The 23301-nt window shown below is 40.0% G+C and overlaps 1 protein-coding gene across 5 annotated transcripts in view; it reads right to left on the bottom strand.

The window, feature by feature from the left end:
* Positions 1 to 23301, bottom strand: part of mipol1 (mirror-image polydactyly 1) — a 414430-nt gene that overhangs the window by 359899 nt on the left and 31230 nt on the right. For 3 of the 5 annotated variants that reach the window (XM_087989940.1, XM_087989937.1, XM_087989939.1), the window contains one exon: positions 6455 to 6537. The exons of 1 other annotated variant lie outside the window; for it this stretch is intronic. In XM_087989940.1, the coding sequence (XP_087846066.1) occupies positions 6455 to 6501 (47 nt within the window). In that variant the 5' untranslated portion in view covers positions 6502 to 6537. Of the gene's footprint in view, positions 1 to 6454; positions 6538 to 23301 lie in introns of those variants that run through there. One more of the 5 variants, XM_043697845.2, reaches the window with a different exon arrangement.

The following is a 23301-nucleotide window of genomic DNA, read 5'->3' as shown; positions in this document are numbered from 1 at the left end:
TCAATGTATAATTTTAGTTACATCACACTGTCAACGTTTGCTAGAAATTCTGTGTCTTACAATTGTGTACTCCACAACCACCTGATGAAGGAGCAGTGCTCTGAAAGCTAGTGCTTTCAATTAAACCTGTTGGACTATAATCTGGTGTTGTGTGATTTTTAACTTTGTACACCCCTGTCCAACACCGGCATCTCCAAATCATTTTGTTTTAGTTTTTGCAAAGGCTAGGAATTCTTCAGTTAGTAACTCAACTCCCAGCTCCTCAAAGCCTGCTCATCATCTACATGATTAAGAAAAAAATTGTTTTTGTCTTCATTTTATAGGCTAATAGCCTTTTTTTATAAGCCACTGAAACAAATTGTTGCTGTACACCAAAATATTGCCATCTTGTTCATCCTTATTCACACTACTATTGGTTGTCATGCTTGAAACAGTCTAGTGACCAAACTCTGGAATTCCCTGCCCAATCTCTTCACTCCTCCACCTTTTCTTTACCAAATGAGCGTTTATAGCTCATCCCATGCCAAATGTCTTGTTCATTGGTTCAAAATATTTTTTTTTTCTGATTAAACTCCAGTGAATACCACTGAATCTTTCACTACATTGAAGGTGCGCTATAAATTTTAGTTGCAATGACGTTTGCATTAATATAATTTGTATGAATTATTTACCAAGTAATTTCAACAGGAGCAATGTTCGGGGCACTTCAACATCAAGCTTTAGCTTTCCATATATACTTAGCCATTTAAAAAAACAAATCCAACAGGTAGCAGCAATGTATACTCAAGTCCTGCATCACATACCATAGCATGAAATGATAAATTAATATTTTCAGCTCAACAAGTAAACAAAAACAGTTAACTTATTTTATTCGTCAGCACACCTAAGTTCCATTTTAAGATTTTAACTGCACTTAACTACATCGTATTGTCTGTTCCAAAGAGGAAATGTCTTGCTCTGAGGTCAAATACAGTGGAAAATAGAAACACATATGCAAAAAGTTAATTACATTTCATAAAAATTACATTATGAAAATATCATTGATAATTTATGAAAATATAAAATAACTATGGATATACATTGAATATCCATAGTTACCACTTCCAAACACTGAAAATAAGCCATAACTATAATTTGCAGCTCAAAATTCAATGCAGCAGTTGCACTGCAAATAGATCATTAATTACTTTTTGGTTTCAATATTCATGCTTTGAAAAATTGCAACAAGCATATGTTCAATTTTCTCATTTTGAAAGTAAACCTTTCTTTCCCAGTATTCATGATTATGCAAAGTATCTGATAGTTAACTTTGCATTGTGCCATTTGATCAAAATTATGAAGATGTGCCACAACTTAACCAATTAACAATTCAGATACTCAAAGTTGTATTTAATTTATGTAAGTAAGTAATAACATCTCCAAACAGGTTGATGAGGAAAACAAAGAGAGATAGATGAGAAGGGATTGTTGTGGTGCAGTGGCAGTGTCCTTATCCTGGACCGGAGATCCAGGTTCAAGTCCCACCTGCTCTCGAGGTGTGTAATAACTTCCTTGAACAGACGGTTTTGAAAAATAGTTTATTTTCTTAAAAAATGGTATATGCAGTTTTAGCCTAATTTTACTCATTAATGTATTGTACTGGTTTAAGTTATTAAGTTATTGCATTAACAATTATAGCTAAAGATGAAAAGCAAGAAAAAGGCAGACAATTGTACAAGGTACCATTTCCTATTCTTTTCCCATTTTCAATCTCAAATGTAGGGATGTACAATTTAATAGGCAGAATTTCACATTTTGGCAAATGTATATTCAACAAGCAGCCTCTAATTCTAATTAATTGCTTTTTGTAAGAAAATACCTAAGGACTGAGAAAATGTGTAAACTAACATTCAAATCTGTTTTTCAACAAAAATATGAAAGCAGATGAGCAGAATAAGCTGAGGTTTGAAATGTTTGCAGCTACTTAGAATAACCTTTCTCTAATCTTGATACTGAATTATTTCTAAAGTTAATTTTTAACAATTATTTAACAACATATTCCGAAAAGCACTCAGGTCTGAATAATTTATAGTGAGATAAATACCAGTTGAGAAATGAAAGAAATGTTAATTAAAGCTTTTGCAGTTTAGTTCATAGTGAATTGGGCAATTCCTTTCCTTGATAAAGAAACTGGCTCCAAAACTACTCTTGGACAAGATTACAAAGGATAAAACATCACACAGAGTTATGCATTTGATTAACATTTTATATAAAATTGTGCAGGTGCAACTCATCAAACTTCAACAAATTCTGAAGATATGTTAAGACTTCAGACTACACGAATCATTTGCGTAAATTAGCTTTAATGCGCCAACAGATATCAATAACCTCAGCCATCAACAGCAATGTCCCTCAAATAAACCATTTTAGTTAAGTTACAATAATAATTGCTGTCTGTATTATGAAATGTTTTTAATGTATCAAATGTTTAAGAAAGATAAAAAATATATTCTCAGAAAAATAAAAATGAACAATGGCAATAAAATAATCTACAAATATGCTCTAGGGGTCTGATTTTATCTCCAAACTGTTACTCACTTGAGGGCTTGTAAGTATAGTACTGTATATTCTAAAAGGTATCCTTTAGATTAAACACACACCAGACTGTATTTTGTGACTTAAGGAATAAATCTGTCATCCATCTCCTTAAAAAAACATAAATAAAAGGAATGGAAAAATCTTTTAAAGCAAGATCCTTTTGAGAGTCCAAATACCACAGTTATACAGTAAAACTGTGACTGAGGTTTACTTTGTTCTGAAATTATTTTGAATATGAACCAAGAGATAACATGCAATGTTTGGGGAAATAGCACCAAACTAGTTTAGCAAACCAATATGGAAAGTTTTCTTCAAGTCTGCCAGCAACTGTTCTATCGAGTGTGATTGGGACTGGGATGTTTCGAATTAAACCATCTCAAGGTTTATTGAAACTTGATCAGGTTAGTTACACCTTGCCTCTTACTGAAACCTTAAAATCAGCAGATCCAAAGTGTCCTAGAAATCAATTCACACTTTGGTTTCACTCATTTCTTCTTCAATGCTTTCTCCTCATCTTCTTTCATCTTTCACAACTGCCATTTTAGAAGGTTCACATATTCATAAAGACAGGGCAAAAGTGAGGGCTGCAGACGCTGGAGATTAGAGTTGAGTGTGTGATGCTGGAAAAGCACAGCAGGTCAGGGAGCAGGAGAGTCGACGTTTTAGGTGAAAGCCCTTATTCCTGATGAAGGGCTTTTGCCCAAAACGTCGACTCTCCTATTCATAAAGACAGTCATTCACAAGAAGACACTCACCCCACTTGGATTTTGTCACTGGAATATCCTCATTACTTTATTCACCGACCTGTCCACTATTATGTAAATTTTGATTTTAATCTCAGCTTCTATTGCTATTTCTTCTCCAAATTCACCAAGCTGCCCTCTTCACTATAATCTTTCCATGGAAGTGCTTTTATACATACTTAGCCATGCAAAATCCCTTTCAAGCCACATACCACCCTGAATTGGAACTATATTGCTGTTCATTCAGCATCACTGAGTCAAAAACGTGGAACTTCCGCCCTAACAGCACTGGTTTTCCCTATGCTCCAAGGATTACAAGACAACTCACCAACTTTTTCAGGGCAACTATTAATGGGCAGAAAATGCTGACTTAGCCAGCAACACCAACTTACCATGAATAAATAAAAAAAACCTTATCCATTCCCTTCAACTTGCCACCTCTTTGACCTCTATGTTCCTTGGATTTTATTATTGACAGGTCCCTCGAATGGTCTTCAATTCTTTGTGATCCTTAATCTTGCACACCTTTCCAAACCTTCCTTCTCTGTACCTCTGAGGGCAGAAGTAATTAAGAGGTACATTTTATAAATTTCAGCTGTCTACTTTGACCCCCCCAAACAATGCCCACAGAGCACTGGTTGGCTACTATTTTCATTTCACAAGTACAAAAGCAGACTTAATTATATCTCGTGCATTTGAGAAATGTAAAATAAGATTCTGAGAGGATTGACAAGCTAATGGGAGAATCTACAATGAGAAGTGTAATTTATAGAGGCCACAAGAGTGAGAAACATGACATATGGGTTGGCATAATCAGGAAGGAAGTACAGCAGATTTTCCAACAGCAGATTCAGGTGCAATAGTAAGGTCAGTGGCATCTTTGCAATGTGCCAAAAATTACACTGGCCTTGTCCTTGTGGGAGGCTCCTACTTGTAGTATGTTTGTATGCCATGAATATTCAGTAACATGAGAAAGTATTCAATTCATTTACACTCTCTGAACAAAGTCAACTCCCTAGAAGCATTTTTCTATCATCAACTATTTCAATTCATCAAGTACAAAAAGCACAGAGAAGTTGAGGTCTTTTCCAGATTCCTAAAATACTTCATGGAACATGCATTGTGTGCACCGACACTCACAGAGTATTTTGAAGCCTCAACCCAGATTGATGGTTGGATCCTCTGCAAGAGGAAAGTTCCCTGCAACTATGACTGATGATATCTGAGACAGAGGAAATCCAGGATCATGCATATGCCCTACCCAAGCCATTACAGAACACACCATTGTGTTTCCACTGTCTTGACAAGTTTAAAGGCGCTTTGCAATTTGCACAACAGAGGGTATCATGAATAGAAATGGTCTGAAGTGCACTTATATACCATGTGCTGAAACAGAGACGTTGCTAGGGTAAGAGCAGCAGAGAATCAATCCTAAGTTGAGGAGAATTTCCTTGGAGCCTATAAATCCATGAGCTTTTTATGGATACCAATGCCATGGAGTGAAGTACCAGTGACTGAACAACAATTTTACATAATTAGGATTTGAACAACAATAATGCATCTGCATGGACATCTCATAAAAAAACCTATAAAATTCAACAGGGTTAGACAGAGTAGATGCAAGAAGGATGTTCTCAATGATCAAGGAGTCTAGAATGAGAGATCATATTCTGAGAATAAGGACAGGGGTAAGCCTTTTAGGGCAGAGATAAGGAGAAATTTCTTCACCCAGAGAGTGGTGAGCCTATGAAATTCTCTGCCATAAGAAACTGATGAGGCCGAAATATTGAAGACTTTCAAAAAAGATGCAGTTCTTAGGACTAAAGGGATCAAAGAATATGGAGAGAAAGCATGTACAGGTACTGAGTTGGATTATTAACCATTATCATACTGAGTGGCAAGGCAAGCTTTAAGGGTTTACCCCTGTATTCTACACTTTTAGGTCATCAATTTGAAAATTTGACTAAACCATTTGAATTGCCCAACTCTGCTTGGACAATTGGAGGTTAAATGACTTATATTTTCATTTGCGGGATGCAGGTGTTGCTGACTGGGCCAGCACTTATTGCAAGTCCCTACTTGTCCTTGAGGTGGTGGTGTGGCCTGTCATCTGAAAATACTGCAGTCCTGTTAGTGTAGGTAAACGCACAATTATGGAGGGTGTTGTGTGATTTTGACCTAGCAACAATGAAGGAACAGTGATATATTTTCAAGTCAGGATGATGTGTGTTTTGGAGGGGAACATGGTAATATTCTTGTGTATCTGATGCCCATGTCCTTCCAACATTTCTGGTTTGGAAGATGCTTTCTCAGGACCCTTGGTAAATTTCTACAGTGTATCTTGGAAATGATACACTGAATTATTGTGAGTCACTACTGAAGGGTGTCAATGTTTGTGCATGTGGGCTGCTTTGTCCTGGATGCTGTCATCTTTCTTGAGTGTTGGTGAAACTGCACTCACCCAGGCAAGTGAAAATATTCCATCACACTCCTGATTTGTGCCTTGTAGATGGTGGACAACCTGGAGGAGAGTTACTGACTGCAGGATTTCTAGCGCTTGACCTGCTTGTCACAACAGTATTTATACTGTTAACCCAGTTCAGTTTTTGGTAAATGGTAACCCCCAGAATGGGGGAATTCAGCATTATTAATGCCTTTGACTGTCATAAGGCAATGGATATTTTCTCTCCTGTTGGAAATAGTCATTACCTGGCACTTGCATGGTACCAATATTTCTTGCCACTTTTAAGCCCAAACCTGAATACTGTCCAGACTTCGCTGCATTTGGACATGGACCACTTCAATACTCAAGGATTGAATATTTTGGAATCAACTGCAAATAACTCCACTGTGACCTTAAGATGGAATGAGGGTCATTGATGAAGCAGCTGTAGATGCTTGGGCCTCCAATAACAATCTGAGGAATATCTACAGTGATTTATGAAACTGAGAGGCTCAATCTCCAAATTTTCTCTGAGATAGTCTTTCGACTAGCTTTTTAATCAGCACTAGTTGTCATTAGTTCAGGAGGACTTTGCACACTAACAACTACTACAGCCTTGTGTGGACAGCATAGCAAAAACATGTAGTCTGGGAAAAGAAATCATCCATCTCTCTCTTTCTCACTCTCCTACCTATGTGGTGAAGTAAATGACATGCTTTGTAGTTCGTTACTCTCCATCACCTTGCTTTGAAAGCTTCTTCTTCTGCTTATCGTCTGTTTGAAAAATGAAAAACAGGTAAAAAAAATCACCTTCAGAATCACTGAAAGGTTAGATGCTCAACCAATGAATGAGAATCAGTGTGTCCAAAGCCTCGTCACTAAGAGCATGAGAAGGGATCGAAGAGGGACAAAAGAGAAGAATTCATCTGTGATTCATATTTGTGCCAGACTGACTTACTGTGCCAGAACTGTGCTTCTGACTTATTTGTTGTCTTCCTCACCCATAATATTTGTGTCCTGTCTGTGTGTGTGCATGTGAATTTTAAGAGAAGAATAGAATTTAAGTTATAAATTACAAATTCAACTTAATTAAAAATTGATTTTAAGAATACGTTCTTACTAACTGAAAAACCGGTGCATGCAATGATGGAGTCATCAATGGTGCTTTCAAGCAACACTTGCTTAACAGTAATCTGCTCACTCATGCTCAGTGTGGGTTCCACCAATTAGATTAGATTACTTACAGTGTGGAAACAGGCCCTTCGGCCCAACAAGTCCACACCGACCCGCCGAAGCGCAACCCACCCATACCCCTACATTTACCCCTTACCTAACACTACGGGCAATTTAGCATTGCCAATTCACCTGACCTGCACATCTTTGGACTGTGGGAGGAAACCGGAGCACCCGGAGGAAACCCACGCAGACACGGGGAGAACGTGCAAACTCCACACAGTCAGTCGCCTGAGGCGGGAATTGAACCCGGGTCTCTGACGCTGCGAGGCAGCAGTGCTAACCACTGTACCACCGTGCCGCCCGATGTCGCTGACCTCCTGACCTCATTATAGCCTTGGTACAAACATGGACAGGTGAAGTGAGAGTGAAGGCCATATTTGACAATGTGTAGCACCAAGAAGCCCAAGCAAAACTAGAGACAATGGGAATAGAGGAAACGCTCTGATGGTTGGAATCGTGTTTAGTAAAAAAGGTGACTGTGGTTCTTGGAGGTCAATCGTCTCATTCCAACGACATCACCACAGATGTTCTTTAGGGCAGTGTCTTAGGTCAAACCAACTTTAGCAGCTTCATCGATGATTGCCCTTCCATCATAAAAAGTCAGAAGTGGGCATGTCTACCAATTTATTGCACAATTTTCAGCACTATTCGCAACTGCTCAGATATTGAAGCAGTCCATATCCATATGGAGCAGGAGACTTGAAAACATTCCAGGCTAAGTGGCAAGAACTATTCATGCCATATCAAGTGACAGTGAACACCTCCAACAAGAATGAACCTAACCAGTACTCCTTAACATGCAAGGCACTATCATTGCTGAATCCCCAACTAACAGGATCTTACCACAGAACAGAAATTAAACTGGACAAGCATATTGTAGTTACAAGAGCAGGTTAGCAGCCATATATTCTGTGATAGGTAACACAACTTCTCTCTTCAAAATATGCCCATAAGATACTACTTAGAATTTGATGGAATATCATCCACCCAACTGGTACAGCTCTAACAACATTCAAGACACACAGCACCATCCAAAACAAAGCATCCTACATGACTAGTCCCATCCATCATGTTCAGCATTCACACCCATCACTGTCATCACACAGCAGAGAAGTATGTACTACCTACAAGATGCTTTGCAGTAACTCACCAAGATTTCTTTACAGCATCTCTTAAATTTATGGCTTCTACCACTTAAAACTAGGAGGGTAGCAGAATCATGGAAATACCACCTGCAAGTACCCCTCCAAGCCACACATTATCCTGCCTCAGAATTATGTTGTGCTTCGCTGTCACTGGGTCAAAATGCTGGGATTCCCTTTACCTAAGAATTACAGCAGTTCAAGAAAGCAACTCATCACCATTGCTCTCCTGGGCTGTTAGGCAAGAGAAATAAATATTGGCATTGCCAGTTCAGTCCACATTTCATGAACCAATTTAATAAACTGTTCTCAAATCCATGATGTGTGAAGATTTGATTCTTGTTCCACTTAAATCAAGATGACTGCCATACTTCAATCTTTGAAATTGCTCAATACCAATCCTGCTTCAATCCAACTGCCATCAAACCTTCATTTCAACTCAGAAATAATTAAAACAGCAATTATCTAACACATTAATAGAGTAACTTTTGAACAAGTTCAAAGAAGAATGATAAAACAAGACTGGACAGTGAGCAACAGAAGAGCAGATAACCAAAATCTTATTTAACAATGTTAACTTTGTAAAAGTGACTTCAGGAGGGATGAGATCAACAAGCTAAGGAGAAAATTTCAGAGTTTAAGAAACAAGGCAAGGCTACCTGTGTGTTGAAATTCAGGGTACATCACGAGGCAAGAATTTGAATGACACAGTTATATCAACTTTAAAAGGCTGTAGAGACTGAGGCAAACAATGTCATGGAGGCATTTGAAAACTATGATGAAAATGTTGGATTTTTTCAAAGAATCTGAAGTAGGTTAATAAATACAACAATGATAAGTGAAATGGATCTGGTAAAGTTATAACTATGGGCAACAGAATTTTGGAGGCGCTCAGATGCATTGAACAAGGCAGATTGGAATTGAAGGGAAAATCAGGGCAGGACTTATATACTTAATGATAAGGTTCCGGGGAGTGTTACCGAACAAAGAGACCTTGGGGTGCAAGTCCATAGTTCCTTGAAAATGGAGTCACAGGTAGACAGGATAATGAAGGCGGCGTTTGGCAAGATTGCCTTCATTGGTCAGTGCTGAAAATGTGTTGCTGGAACAGCGCAGCAGGTCAGGCAGCATCCAGGGAACAGGAGAATCGACGTTTCGGGCATAAGCCCTTCTTCCGGATGCTGCCTGACTTGCTGCACTGTTCCAGCAACACATTTTCAGCTCTGATCTCCAGCATCTGCAGAACTCACTCTCTCCCTTCATTGGTCAGTGCATTGAGTATAAGAGTTGGAATATTACGTTGCATCTGTACATGATGTTGGTTAGGCCACTTTTGAATATTGTGTTCGGTTCTGGTCTCCCTGCTATAGGAAAACTGTTATGAAACTTGAAAGGGGTTCAGAAAAGGTTTACAAGAATGTTGCAGGTTAGAGAATTTGAGCTATCTGGAGAGGCTGTTTAGGTTGGGGCTTTTTCCCCTGGAGTGTCGGAGGCTGAGAGGTGACTTTATAGAGATTTATAAAATAATGAAGGGCATGGATAGAGTAAATAGCAAAGGGATTTTTCCCAGGGTCAGGGAGTCAAAAACTAGAGGCCACAGCTTTAAGGTGAGAGTAGAAAGTTTTTAAAAGGAACTTAAGGAGCAATTTTTCACACAGAGGGTTGTGCAAGAGGGGCCAGCAAGAGGTCATTGTCCACATTGGAACCAACAATATAGGAAGGGAAAGGGTTGAGATTCTGAAGGGAGATTACAGAGAGTTAGGCTGAAAGTTAAAATGGAGGTCCTCAAGGAGTAATATCTGGATTACTCCCAGTGCTATGAGCTAGTGAGGGCAGGAATAGGAGGATAGAGCAGATGAATGCATGGCTCAGGAGCTGGTGTATGGGAGAAGGATTCACATTTTTGGATCATTGGAATCTCTTTTGGGGTAGAAGTGACCTGTACAAGAAGGACGGATTGCACCTAAATTGGAAGGGGACTAATATACTCGCAGGGAAATTTGCTAGGGTTGCTCGGGAGGATTTAAACTAGTAAGGTGGGGGGGTGGGACCCAGAGAGCTAGTGAGGAAAGAGATCAATCTGAGACTGGTACAGTTGAGAACAAAAGTGAATCAAACAGTCAGGACAGGCAGGGACAAGGTAGGACTAATAAATTAAACTGCATTTATTTCAATGCAAGGGGCCTAAAAGGGAAGGCAGATGAACTCAGGGAACATGGGACTAGGATATTATAGCAATTACGGAAGCATGGCTCAGGGATGGGCAGGACTGGCAGCTGAATGTTCCAGGATATAAATGTGACAGGAAGGACAGAAAGGGAGGCAAAAGACGAGGGGGAGTGGAGTTTTTAATAAGGGATAGCATTAAAGCTGTGCTAAGGGAGGATATTCCCAGAAATACATCCAGGGAAGTTATTTGGGTGGAACTGAGAAATAAGAAAGGGATGATCGCCTTATTGGGATTGTATTATAGACCCCCCCAATAGTCAGAGGGAAATTGAGAAACAAACTTGTAAAGAGATGTCAGCTATCTATAAGAATAATAGGGTGGTTATGGTAGGGAATTTTAACTTTCCAAACATCGACTGGGACTGCCATAGTGTTAAAGGTTTAAATGGAGAGGAATTTCTTAAATGCGTTCACGACAATTTTCTGATTCAGTGTGTGGATGTATTTACTAGAGAAGGTGCAAAACTTGACCTACTCTTGGGAAATAAGGCAAGGCAGGTGACTGAGGTGTCAGTGGGGGAGCACTTTGGGGCCAGCGACCATAATTCTATTCGTTTCAAAATCGTGATGGAAAAGAATAGACCAGATCTAAAAGTTGAAGTTCTAAATTGGAGAAAGGCCAATTTTGATGGTATTAGGCAAGAACTTTCGAAAGCTGATTGGAGGCAGATGTTCGCAGATAAAGGGATAGCTGGAAAATGGGAAGCCTTCAGAAATGAGATAACAAGAATCCGGAGAAAGTATATTCCCTTTCAAGGTGAAAGGGAAGGCTGGTAGGTATAGGGAATACTGGATGATTTAAGAAATTGAGGGTTTGGTTAAGAAAGAGAAGGAAGCATATGTCAGGTACACACAGGATAGATCGAGTGAATCCTTAGATGAGTAGAAAGGAAGTAGGAGTATACTTAAGAGGGAAATCAGGAGGGCAAAAAGGGGACATGAGACAGTGTTGGCAAATAGAATTAAGGAGAATCCAAAGGATTTTTACAAATATATTAAGGACAAAAGGGTAACTAGGGAGAGAAGAGGGCCCCTCAAAGATCAGCAAGGCGGCCTTTGTGTGGAGCCACAGAATATGGGGAAGATACTAAATGAATATTTTGCATCAGTATTTACTGTGGAAAAGGATATGGAAGATATAGACTGTAGGGAAATAGATGGTGACATCTTGCAAAATGTCCAGATTACAGAGGAGGAAGTGCTGGATGTCTTGAAACGGTTAAAGTGGTTAAATCCCCAGGACCTGATCATCTGTACCCGAGAACTCTGTGGGAAGCTAGAAAAGTGATTGCTGGGCCTCTTGCTGAGATATTTGTATCATCGATAGTCACAGGTGAGGTGCCGAAAAGACTGGAAGTTGACTGGAGGGAATTTTGAGGGACAGGATATACATGTATTTGGAAAGGCAAGGACTGATTAGGGCTAGTCAACATGGGTTTGTGCGTGGGAAATCATGTCTCACAAACTTGATTGAGTTTTTTGAAGAAGTAACAAAGAGGATTGATGAGGGCAGAGCAGTAGATGTGATCTATATGGACTTCAGTAAGGCGTTCGACAAGGTTCCCCATGGGAGACTGATTAACAAGGTTAGATCGCATGGAATACAGGGAGAACTAGCCATTTGGATACAGAACTGGCTCAAAGGTAGAAGACAGAGGGTGGTGGTGGAGGGTTGTTTTCCAGACTGGAGGCCTGTGATCAGTGGAGTGCCACAAGGATTGGTGCTGGGTCTTCTACTTTTTGTCATTTACATAAATGATTTGGATGCGAGCATAACAGGTACAGTTAGTAAGTTTGCAGATGACACCAAAATTGGAGGTGTAGTGGACAGCGAAGAGGGTTACCTCAGATTACAACGGGATCTGGACCAGATGGGCCAATGGGCTGAGAAGTGGCAGATGGAGTTTACTTCAGATAAATGCAAGGTGCTGCATTTTGGGAAAGCAAATCTTAGCAGGACTTATACACTTTATGGTAAGTTCCTAAGGAGTGTAGCTCCTTGAAAGTGGAGTCACAGGTCGATAGGATAGTGAAGGTAGCGTTTGGTATGCTTTCCTTTATTGGGCAGAGTATTGAGTACAGGAGTTGGGAGGTCATGATGCAGCTGTACAGGACATTGATTAGGCCACTGTTGGAATATTGTGTGCAATTCTGGTCTCCTTCCTATCGGAAAGATGATGTTGTGAAACTTGAAAGGGTTCAGAAAAGATTTACAAGGATGTTGCCAGGGTTGGAGGATTTGAGCTATAAGGAGAGGCTGAACAGGCTGTGACTGTTTTCCCTGGAGCATCGGAGGCTGAGGGGTGAGCTTATAGAGGTTTACAAAATTATGAGGGGCATGGATAGGATAAATAGACAAAGTCTTTTCCCTGGGATCGGGGAGTCCAGAACTAGAGGGCATAGGTTTAGGGAGAGAGGGGAAAGTTATAAAAGAGACCTAAGGGGCAACTTTTTCCACGCAGAGGGTGGTACGTGTTGCTAGAAGATGTGGTGGATGCTGGTACAATTGCAACATTTCAGAGGCATTTGGATGGGTTTATGAATAGGAAGGGTTTGGAGGTATATGGGCCGGGTGCTGGCAGGTGGGACTAGATTGGGTTGGGATATCTTGTTGGCGTGGACAGGTTGGACCGAAGGGTCTGTTTCCATGCTGTGCATCTCTATGACTCTATGTATGGAATGAGTTGCCTGAGGAAGTGGTGGAGGTGGGTACAGTTACAACAATTAAAAGGCATCTGGATGGGTACATAAATAGGAAGTGTTTAAATGGATAAGGGCCAAATGCGACTAGACCAGTTTAGGATATCTGGTTGACATAGGCAAGTTGGACCCAGGATATATTTACATGCTGTATAACTCTGTGACTCTAGAACTCTAGAGCCATATACAGCTTTAACAGATGTTTTAGGACAAGCCTTGGTGCAGTGACAGAAATCCTGTCTGTCATATTCAAGAAAATTTCTTTACTTTTCAGGTTTTATTGATGGATATTGTTCCTCCTTCAATCTGTAAAGTAATAACACTGAGAATGGCCTTGAAAAGTTAGACTGTTTTGTAAATGGAAACAATATTAAGCCGACAAAACATGTTTATATGTATTGATTTCTATAAATGCAGAATAAGAAATTATAAGTTAGATGCTATACATTAGCTTTAATGTTTGAACTTCTTTGAAGCTGTGTCCAGTGTTTTTTTTTTCTGATAACATGAATAACTTAAAATGCTTGAATTCTATGGTAACATTTATATTTAACTAGCTCATACTTTCTGATCTGTCATCTGTATTTCTCATTATATCTACAGTGCTCATCTTCAGTGTGAAGTTTTGTTTCAGTCTATATAATCAGCAAGCTATTGGCCTGCTCTGAGAAAAAAATGTTTAACAAGGAAAATGTTTCTTTTGATCTTTAAGTGATACCTAAGAATTGTATACCCAGCAGAACATTCTCCACATCTGGTCCATTTGGAATTCATGGTAAAAATACATTTAAGTTTTGCTGGAGACTGCAATCAATTGATACCTCTGTGCTTTATTTATGATACTGCTAACGCACAGTGACTAGACTATATCTTTTTAACTCAATCTCCTTTCCCAATCCCACATTCCAGCTTTTTTGCTCATAATTCCAAATGTGAATTTTCAAAAGACATATCCTCTCAGGTACATGGCAGATTGTGGAATTTGAATTCAACAAATATCTGTAATTAAGGATCTAATGACTACAATAAGTCCATTGTTCGTAGCTCCTTCAAAGTAGTCACAGGTGGATATGATAGTGAAGGTGGCGTTTGGTATGCTTAATTTATTTGTCAGAGTACTGAGTAAAGGAGTCGAGGTTGTACAGGACATTGGTTAGGCTACTTTTGGAATATTGCGTGCAATTCTGGTCTCATTCCTATCAGAAGGATGTTATGAAACCTGAAAGGATTCAGAAAAGACTTATAAGGATGTTGTCAGGGTTGGAGGATTTAAGCTATAGGGAGAGGTTGAATAAGCTGGGACTGTTTTCCCTGGAGCGATGGAGGCTGAGGGGTGACCTGATAGAGGTTTATAAAATCATGAGGGCATGAATAGGATAAAAAGACAAGGTCTCTTCCCTGGGGTGAGTGAGTCCAGAACTAGAGGGCATGGGTTTAGGACGAGAGGGGAAAGATAAAAGAGACCCAAGGGGCAACCTTTTCACACAGAGGGTGGTACGGATATGGAATGAGCTGCCAGAGGAAGTGGTGGAGGCTAGTATGATTGCAACATTTAAAAGGCATGTGGATGGGTATATGAATAGGAAGGGTTTGGAGGGATATGGGCTGGGTGCTGGCAGGTGGGACTAGATTGGGGTGGGATACCTGGTCAGCATGGATGAATTGGACCGAAGGGTCTGTGTCCATGTTGTACTTCTCTATCATTCGATGACTCTAAGCCCATAGCTAATGAAAGCATGAATGAGAGTTTCAGCAGAACACAGACTGAAATCTGGCTTTATAGACTAATTTGTTTTTTGACTTTCTCAAGGTGGTCTCTCATTGAAACATAAGAACACAATGCTGCAGGTTTGGATTTAACAATAGAAAAAAAGTTTATAAAAATAAATTAAGATAAAAGAAAATAAACTGAACTATTTACCTATAACACACATTCAAAGATTTCAAAACATGAAATCCACGAATTCCAACAAAATTCCAATACAATTAAAAATATCTAACACTATTACTATGCAATACTAACAGTCCTAATATGTTGAAAATAAGCATGTAGGGAATTACTCAGTAACCTTGTATTGCATTACTTCATCTGTACTTCACCACTGTGTCCTTCAAACAATTTCTCAGTAAGGATCTGCTCTCACTCATTATATAAAAGCAAATTACTGCGGATGCAGGAATCTGAAATCAAAAGAGAAATTGCTGGAAAATCTCAGCAGGTCTCGCAGCATCTGTAAGGAGAGGAAAGAGCTTTGACAAAGGGTCAGTTAGACTCAAAACATCAGCTCTTTTCCTGACACATGAATAATTTTCAAATTATACAGTGATTCTCCAACCTCATGTCCAGATATTAGTTCAAAAGGATAAAATTTGTGCATTCATTAGGAGCATCCCTTGTGACAAAGTTTTCTAATATTCATTCATGGGATGGAAGTGTCACGTAGGGCCAACATTTATTGCCCATCCCTCGTTGCCCTTGAGAAGATAGTGGTAAGCCATTTTCTGAACCAATCGGAAAGATGTTGTGAAACTTGAAAAGGTTCAGCAAATATTTACAAGGATGTTGCCAGGGTTGGAGGATTTGAGCTATAGGGAGAGGCTGAACAGGCTGGGGCTGTTTTCCCTAGAGCATCAGAGACTATGGGGTGACCTTATAGAGGTTTATAAAACCATGAGGGGCATGGATAGGATAAATAGACAAAGTCTTTTCCCTGGGGTGGTGGAGTCCAGAACTAGAGGGCATAGGTTTAGGGTGAGAGGGGAAAGATATAAAATAGACCTAAGGGGCAACTTTTTCACGCAGAGGGTGGTATGTGTATGGAATGAGCTACCAGAGAAAGTGGCGGAAGCTCGTACAATTGCAACATTTAAAAGGCATCTGGATAGGTATATGAATAGGAAGGGCTTGGAGGGATATGGGCCAGGTGCTGGCAGGTGGGACTAGATTGGGTTGGGATATCTGGTCGGAATGGACAAGTTAGATCAAAGGGTCTGTTTATGTGCTGTACATCTCTCGAACTCTATGACACTAAATTCATGTGCTGTCAGTAGATCAACAATGCTCTTACGGAAGGAGTTCTAGGTTCAAAGGAATTCAGTTATCCCAATCATTGGCATCCTTGAGAATACACTTCGCTCGCAATCTTCAAACTTTCATCCTATCTTTCCAACACACATTAAAATTGTGAGTGATATTCAGAAAAAGAGAATTATTTTATTCATAAATTAATCATAATATCTTTAAATATCCACATTAAATTTCAACTTTGATCTCATGACTTTTTTTGAGCAATCCATATCTTAAAATAAAAACTGAACTTTTCCATAATCATTTTGTCAGTAATTTTCTCTAGGGGCACTGCTTCCACAAATCTTGTAGAACATGCATAACTATTATAAGATCTTGGTTCCCACTCCTGGCTTTATGTACAGATCCTACACAATCTATTATGAGTCTACGAAACAGTTCTTCAAAAGCTGAAGTGGCTTTAAACTACACCTCTAATCACCTTACAATGATAACCCCTTGTTACTGAACCCTCAACTAATGGGAGCAGCTGATTTTTATTTGCTGTGTTCATACCCCTCAAAATCTTACACAAGTATTTGACTCCATTGACCATATTGGAGACTATCCTTACGTAATGTTCTAATATTTCACCTTGTATTTTCCTATACCTGTGATCTGCCATTGGAAATCATGAGACACAAACTTACTTCCCATACTCAGGTGGTACCATCCGCTGCCATCCTGATGGTCATTCCTGATTGGCAGGTAATTAAGGTGTTCAATTTCTTCATTAATACTATGTCTTTCAAATAGTAACACTCGGGCATAATTTCTTTTTCATTCCCTGAGAAAGCTGCTTGGTACAACCCTTTCAATTTCAAATCAATTTGTTGCATTTCTATTTAAGATAATGGGCTAAACATTTCGTCCTCATTCTTGTTATCTTCATCTTCATTACTTAAATTTTCAAAAATTGGATCCTACAACTCAATTACCAAATCAACTCACTGTTTCATGGATTCCTATCTAATTCTATGGACATTAGATCTTGTCACAATAGAGGTAGAAAACAATCCAGCACGTTCCATGTTCCACTTGTACCATTTCAGTTTCTTTTACCTCCACTGGTTCATTCATCACTCTTGGTGAGGCCAACATTCATGAATCTACCAGGTCATTTCCCAAAATAATCGGAATTTGTTTCACTACTCCCACTACAACTTTTCAATTTACCAAGTGTAATTCAATGTTGCACTAAATGAGGTTTCTGTATAATGTAACCTTTAGATATACCCCCAATTAATATTTCCTCCTTCATTAACCCTTCTGGAAGTCAAATATTCTAATTAGATAACATCAGTGACTGAACTGACCTGCTCCATTTTCTCTTAGTATCTTTATTGGAACTGGAGAGTCAGGGTTAGAAGGCTTCAGCAAAGGTAGAGGCTAAGTAATAGGCTGGGCATATTTTCCCTGAAATGACTGAGGCTGAAGGGTGACCTTATATAGGTTTATAAAGTCGTGAGGAGTATGGATAGAGTGAATAGACAAGGTCTTTTCTCAGGTGTGGGGAAATCCAGAACTAGAGGGCATAAGTTTTAAGGTGACAGAGGAAAGATTTAAAAGGGAACTAAAGGGCATCTTTTTCCACACAGAGGATGCTAATATGGAATGAGCTGCCAGGAGATGGTGGAGAACGCTGGTATAATTACTGGATGGGTATATGAATAGGATGGAGTTAGAGGGCCAAATGCTGGTAAATGGGACTAAATTAATTTAGAATATCTGGTCGACATGGACAAGTTGGACCAAAGGGTCTGTTTCCATACTGTACATCTCTATGACTCTATGTTTACTGCCCTGGTGTACTGCATAAGAAAATATGTCCTTTTTTATGATAAAATAACCAAAAAAATCCAGTGGTCTGATTCTCCTGATCAATTTTTCAAAAAGAATTTAAGACTGTTCCGAGACACCTCTCCTTTTTTAGTTTATTTCAAGACAACACTTATTTTGCATTCCACTACAATTTTAATACCTATATTCTTTCCAGATGCATCTTCCTTGAAAACTTTTTAAACATTCTCATTACTGAAAATATAAAAGCAGGCATGTACTTCTAAGACTCTCGAAAGCTCTGGTCAGACCACATTTGGAGTTGTGTGCAGTGTTGGGCCCCCATATCCCACAAAGAATGCACTGACCCTGGTGCATGTTCAGAAGAGGTTCACGAGAATGGTCGAAGGAATGAAAAGCTTAACATATGAGGAATGTTTGAAGACTATGGATTTATACTCAATGGAGCTTAGAAGGAAGAGGGGGTATCTAACTGAAACATACAGAATACTGAATGATGTTGGAAAAATGTTTCCATTGGTAGGACCCGAGGGCATAGCCTTGGAGTCAAGAGAAAACCTTTTAGAACCATGAGAAGGAGAAATTTCTTTAACCAGAGAGTGGTGAATCTATGGAATTCATTGCCACAGAAGGCTGTGGAGGCCAGGCGATTGAGTACACGTAAGACTGAGATAGATAGATTTGATTAGATTAGACTAGATTCCCTAAAGTATGGAAACAGGCCCCTCAGCCCAACAAGTTCACAAATACCCTCTGAAGAGTAACCCATCCAGGGCCATTGTCCTACCCTATATTTACCCCTGACGAATGCACCTAAGATTATGGGCAATTTAGCATGGCCAATTCATCTGACTTGCACGTTTTTTGGATTGTGAGAAGAAGATGGACTGTTCCATATCATATGAAGGGGTAGGCATTGCTGGGACCCATATGGGTGCCCATGACTACCCCTTTGGTCTGAAGGAAGTGAAATGATTCAACGAAGATGATATTGATGGTGAGGACCAGTTCCACCAATCGAATGAGTGTGTCAGTGAAGGGGGTCTGGTTGTGTTGGTGGGAGAGGAAGAAACAGAGGGCTGGAGGCCTTCGTCATGGCAGATCAACGTGTATAGGGACTGAATGTTCAGTGTGAAGAAGAGGTGCTGGGGAAACAAAAGTCATGGAGGAGGAGGAGGGCATGGGTGGTGTCCCGAATGGATGTGGCAAGTATCTGGACAAAGGCGGACAGGACGGTGTCCGCGATATGAGGAGATACGTTTGGTGGGGCAGAAGCAGGTGGGGAACGGTAGGTCAACTGGGGCAGTCAGGTTTGTAAATTTTGAGGTAGAATGGGGCAGTGTGGGGTTCTGGAACTATGAGGGTGGAGGTGAGTTCCCAAGGTGATAAGGTTGTGGATGGTCTGGGAGATTATGGTTTGGTGATGGGAGGTGAGGTCATGGTCAAGGGGGCACAAGTGGTGTCATCCATGAGTTGGCACCTGGCTTCAGCGGTGTAGAGGTCAAAGCGCCAAACTACCAAGCAACCCAACAACTGGAGAAAGAATGTCTCACCTTCCACCTTGCGAACCTTCAACCACATGACATCAATGTCGACCTGACCAGTCTCTAAATCTCCCCTAGCCCAACCTCATCCCAGATCCAACCTTAGAACTCAGCCACACCCTTTTGAATTGTTCTACCTATCCAGCTTCTTTCCCACCTAGCCGCTCCACCCTCCCCATCGCCAACATCCCCCCCAACCAGAACCTATTTATCTATCTAACTATCGTCTTTCTTCCCAGCTGCCTTCTCCCACCCCCATCCTCCTAATTATCTTTCAGTCCCCTTTCACCCCACCTCTACATTTCTGATGAAGAACCTATGCCCAATATGATCAAATCACTTTGGACAAATATAAATAGTAAATTATTTCCTTTTTTATTTGTGAGTTGAGCTCACAGCCTAACAGGGGTGTCGAACAGACTGCCTGCAACAGTAATAGACTCAAATACATTAAGGGCATTTAAATGGGCATTGGACATAAGTATGGATAATAATGGAACGGTGTAGGTTAGATGAGTATCAGATTAATTTCACAGGTCAGTGCAACATCAATGGCCGAAGGTCCTGCACTGCACTAGAACATTCTATGTTCTAAAACAGGATTGATTAATGATTGCACAGTAAAGGATGCTCTTGTTAGGGCTGATCATAACATTGGAGAATTTCACATTCAATTTGAGGTTGAGAACTTGGACTGGCAAACAGTTATTTTCATGACAACTAAAGCTAATTTCAAGGGTATGAACGCAAAACTAGCCATAATGGAATGCGTAAATGCGTAAACAAGTACCATAGTAAAGAAGAAGTGCACAATTTAAGGAAATATTACATAATGCCTAAAGATATATTCTATTGAGAAATAAAGATGTGGGCAACGATACAAAGCCTTGTCCAATCATAGTAGTAGTAACCTATCCGCCCAACTAGTAGATTTTTTGCATTGACCACAAGTATCCCAAGCAGATTCTGAGAGCAACCTCACATTTGAGGCCAAGTTTCAGAAAAATCTGAAGTTCACAACCATTTTTGCTGATTCATCCTATGCCTACATTGAGTGTGGCACATGTCTATGCTGTTGAAACTCGCAAAACAATCTGCTGTATAAAAGCCCTGCAACTTTCTAACTCCATGACCAGCAACTAATAGTTCCTTCTGCATCCTGGAGAGCAAATCAGTGGCCTACACATACCCAAAATTGGATTCCTACATAGAAATCAGCAGCAAAGTAATGGGTCATTAGAGACCAAAGTGATACAGTACGACAGCTTGGGAATTAAATTACTGAGGGAATTTAGTGCCACAAGGAAGGTTCAGTCTAAACAAATGACAGATTAAAAACTGAAAGATTAGGCTGCAGGAAAAAACTGTGGAAGTTAACTGTGAAAGCAACCCATTAAGAAATAGATATTATGGGGAAAGCTACCTGGTGTAAAGAGCAGATCTTTTTTGTGTTTCTATATTCTGGATTGTGCACTGTAATGAGAAAGTAACTGTTTTAAAAGTCAAGGATGGATGCTGCATTTTCAGACTTACTTGACACTTAATATTAAGTGCTGCTTATACAGGTGTTGGCGCATGGAGTTGGAAAAGCCTAATTACAGAATGAGCTGGAAGCAGAGAGTCAGGCAAAACTTTGGACACTGCACTCTAGAAGCATTCACATTCCTCAGACTAAATAATTCAAACGTGGTCTACGATCAGGGTCATGAAGGTGTGACAGCAGGTGAAGCAAGAATGGGAATGCAAGGGATTGCATTTAAGGAGCCTCCACCTCTCAAATGCCCAATTATGAAGTTCTTACGAGGTGCAGAAAGGATTGGTGTACTGACCACCATACTGTGAAATAGGGAATCATTCAATTGTGGCAGGAGAAAAATTGCAATGTAGACGGAGCAGGGGACAGTATAATTAGTGGGGGAAAGAGTGTTCTCAGTAGCCTTGAACACGAGTCTTAAGTGTTGTGTTGCCTTCCTGGTTAAGTACATTTCTTCAGTGGCGCAAACGTTTTATGTGGGAGGGGAGGGATTCAGTTGCCATTGTCATGTTGATACTAAAAAGAACTAGTAGCAGGAGTAGGCCATCTAGCCCCTTGAGCCTGCTCCTCTATTCAATAAAATCATGACTGATCTTTATGTGGCCTCAGCTCCACTAACCCAACCAGTCAACATAACCCTTAATTCTTTTACTATTCAAAAGGTATCTTAGCTTTAAAAACATTTACTGAGGAAGCCTCAACAACTTCACTAGACAGGAAATTCAACAATTTTACAACCCTCTGGGTGAAGAAGTTCCTTCTCAATTCATTCCTAAATCTGCTCCCCCTAATTTTGAGGCTATGCCCTTTTGTCCTAGTTTCATCTGCCAGTGGAAACATCCTCTCTACTTCTATCTTATATATTCCACTTACAAATTTAGACATTTCTGTAAGATTCCCCCCATCATTCTTCGAAATTCCAATGAATATAATCCCAGTCTACTCAGTCTCTCCTCAGAAGCCAACACTCTCAACTCCAGAATCAACCTAGTGAACCTCCTCTGCACCCCCTCTAGTGCCAGTATATCCTTTCCCAAGTAAGGAGACCAAAACTGCATGCAGTACTCCAGGTGTGGCCTCACCAGCACCCTGTACAACTGCAACATAACCTCCCTGCTTTTAAACTGAATTCCTTTAGCAATAAAGGACAAAATTTCATTTGCCTTCTTAATTACCTGTTGCACCTGCAGACCAAACTTTTATGATTTATACACAACGACACCCAGGTCCCTCTGCACAGCAGCATGCTGCAATTAATACCATTCACGTAATAGTCCACTTTACTGTCATTACAACCAAAATGGATGACTTCATATTTATTAAGTTTGTACTCCTTTTCTAGACCTTTGCCTACTCACTTAAACTATCTATTTCCCTTTGCAAGGTTTCACAGTCCTCTGCACACTTTGCCCTACCACTGATCTTAGTGTCATCTGCACACTACACATCATCCCCAAATCCAAATAATCGATGTAACTTGCAAATTGCAGACCCAACACTGATCCCTGAGGCACAACACCAGTCACTGATTGCCAACCAGAAAAGCACTCATTTATCCCCATTCTTCGCTTCCTGTTAATTAACCAATTCTCTAACCATGCTGACACATTGCCTGTAACGCCGCACATCTTTATCTTCTGCAGCAGTCTTTTGTGCGGTACCTTGTCAAATACCTTTTGGAAATCTGGATACACCAGATCTACTGGGTCCTTGCTGTCCATGCTTGTAATATCTTCACTGAATTCCAAAAGATAGATAAGTATGACCTATCCTTCATGGACCCATGCCGCATCTGTCCAATGGGACAATTTCTAACTAGATGCCTTGGTATTTCTTCCTTGATAATAGACTCCAGCATTTTCCCCATTACAGCAGTTAAACTAACTGGTCTCTAATTCCCCATCTTTTATCTACCTCTTTTTTTAAATAGTGGCATCACATTTGCTGTTTTCCAATCTGCTGGAATTGCCCCAGAGACCAGTGAATTTTGGAAAATTTCCACAAGTGCATTTGTTATTCCTACCACCATCTCTTTTAGTACTCTGGGATGCATTTCATCAGGACCAGGAGACTTGTCTACCTTGAGCTTCATTAGTTTGCCCAACACTACTTCTTTCGTGATAATGATTGCTTCCAGGTCCTCACTTACCTTTGTCTCTTTGTCAATTATTGGCATGTTATTTGTGTCTTCCACTGTGAAGACCAACACAAAATACCTCGGCCATTTCAATGGCTCAGCCATTTCCTCATATTCCATTACTAAATCCAGTTTCTCATTCTCTAAAG

Source organism: Chiloscyllium plagiosum, unplaced genomic scaffold (assembly GCF_037043375.1).
Source record: "Chiloscyllium plagiosum isolate Xiang-an unplaced genomic scaffold, Cpla_swu_hap1 HiC_scaffold_8, whole genome shotgun sequence".
In the NCBI taxonomy this organism is placed as follows: domain Eukaryota; kingdom Metazoa; phylum Chordata; class Chondrichthyes; order Orectolobiformes; family Hemiscylliidae; genus Chiloscyllium; species Chiloscyllium plagiosum.
This window is presented reverse-complemented; position numbering and strand designations above follow the sequence as displayed.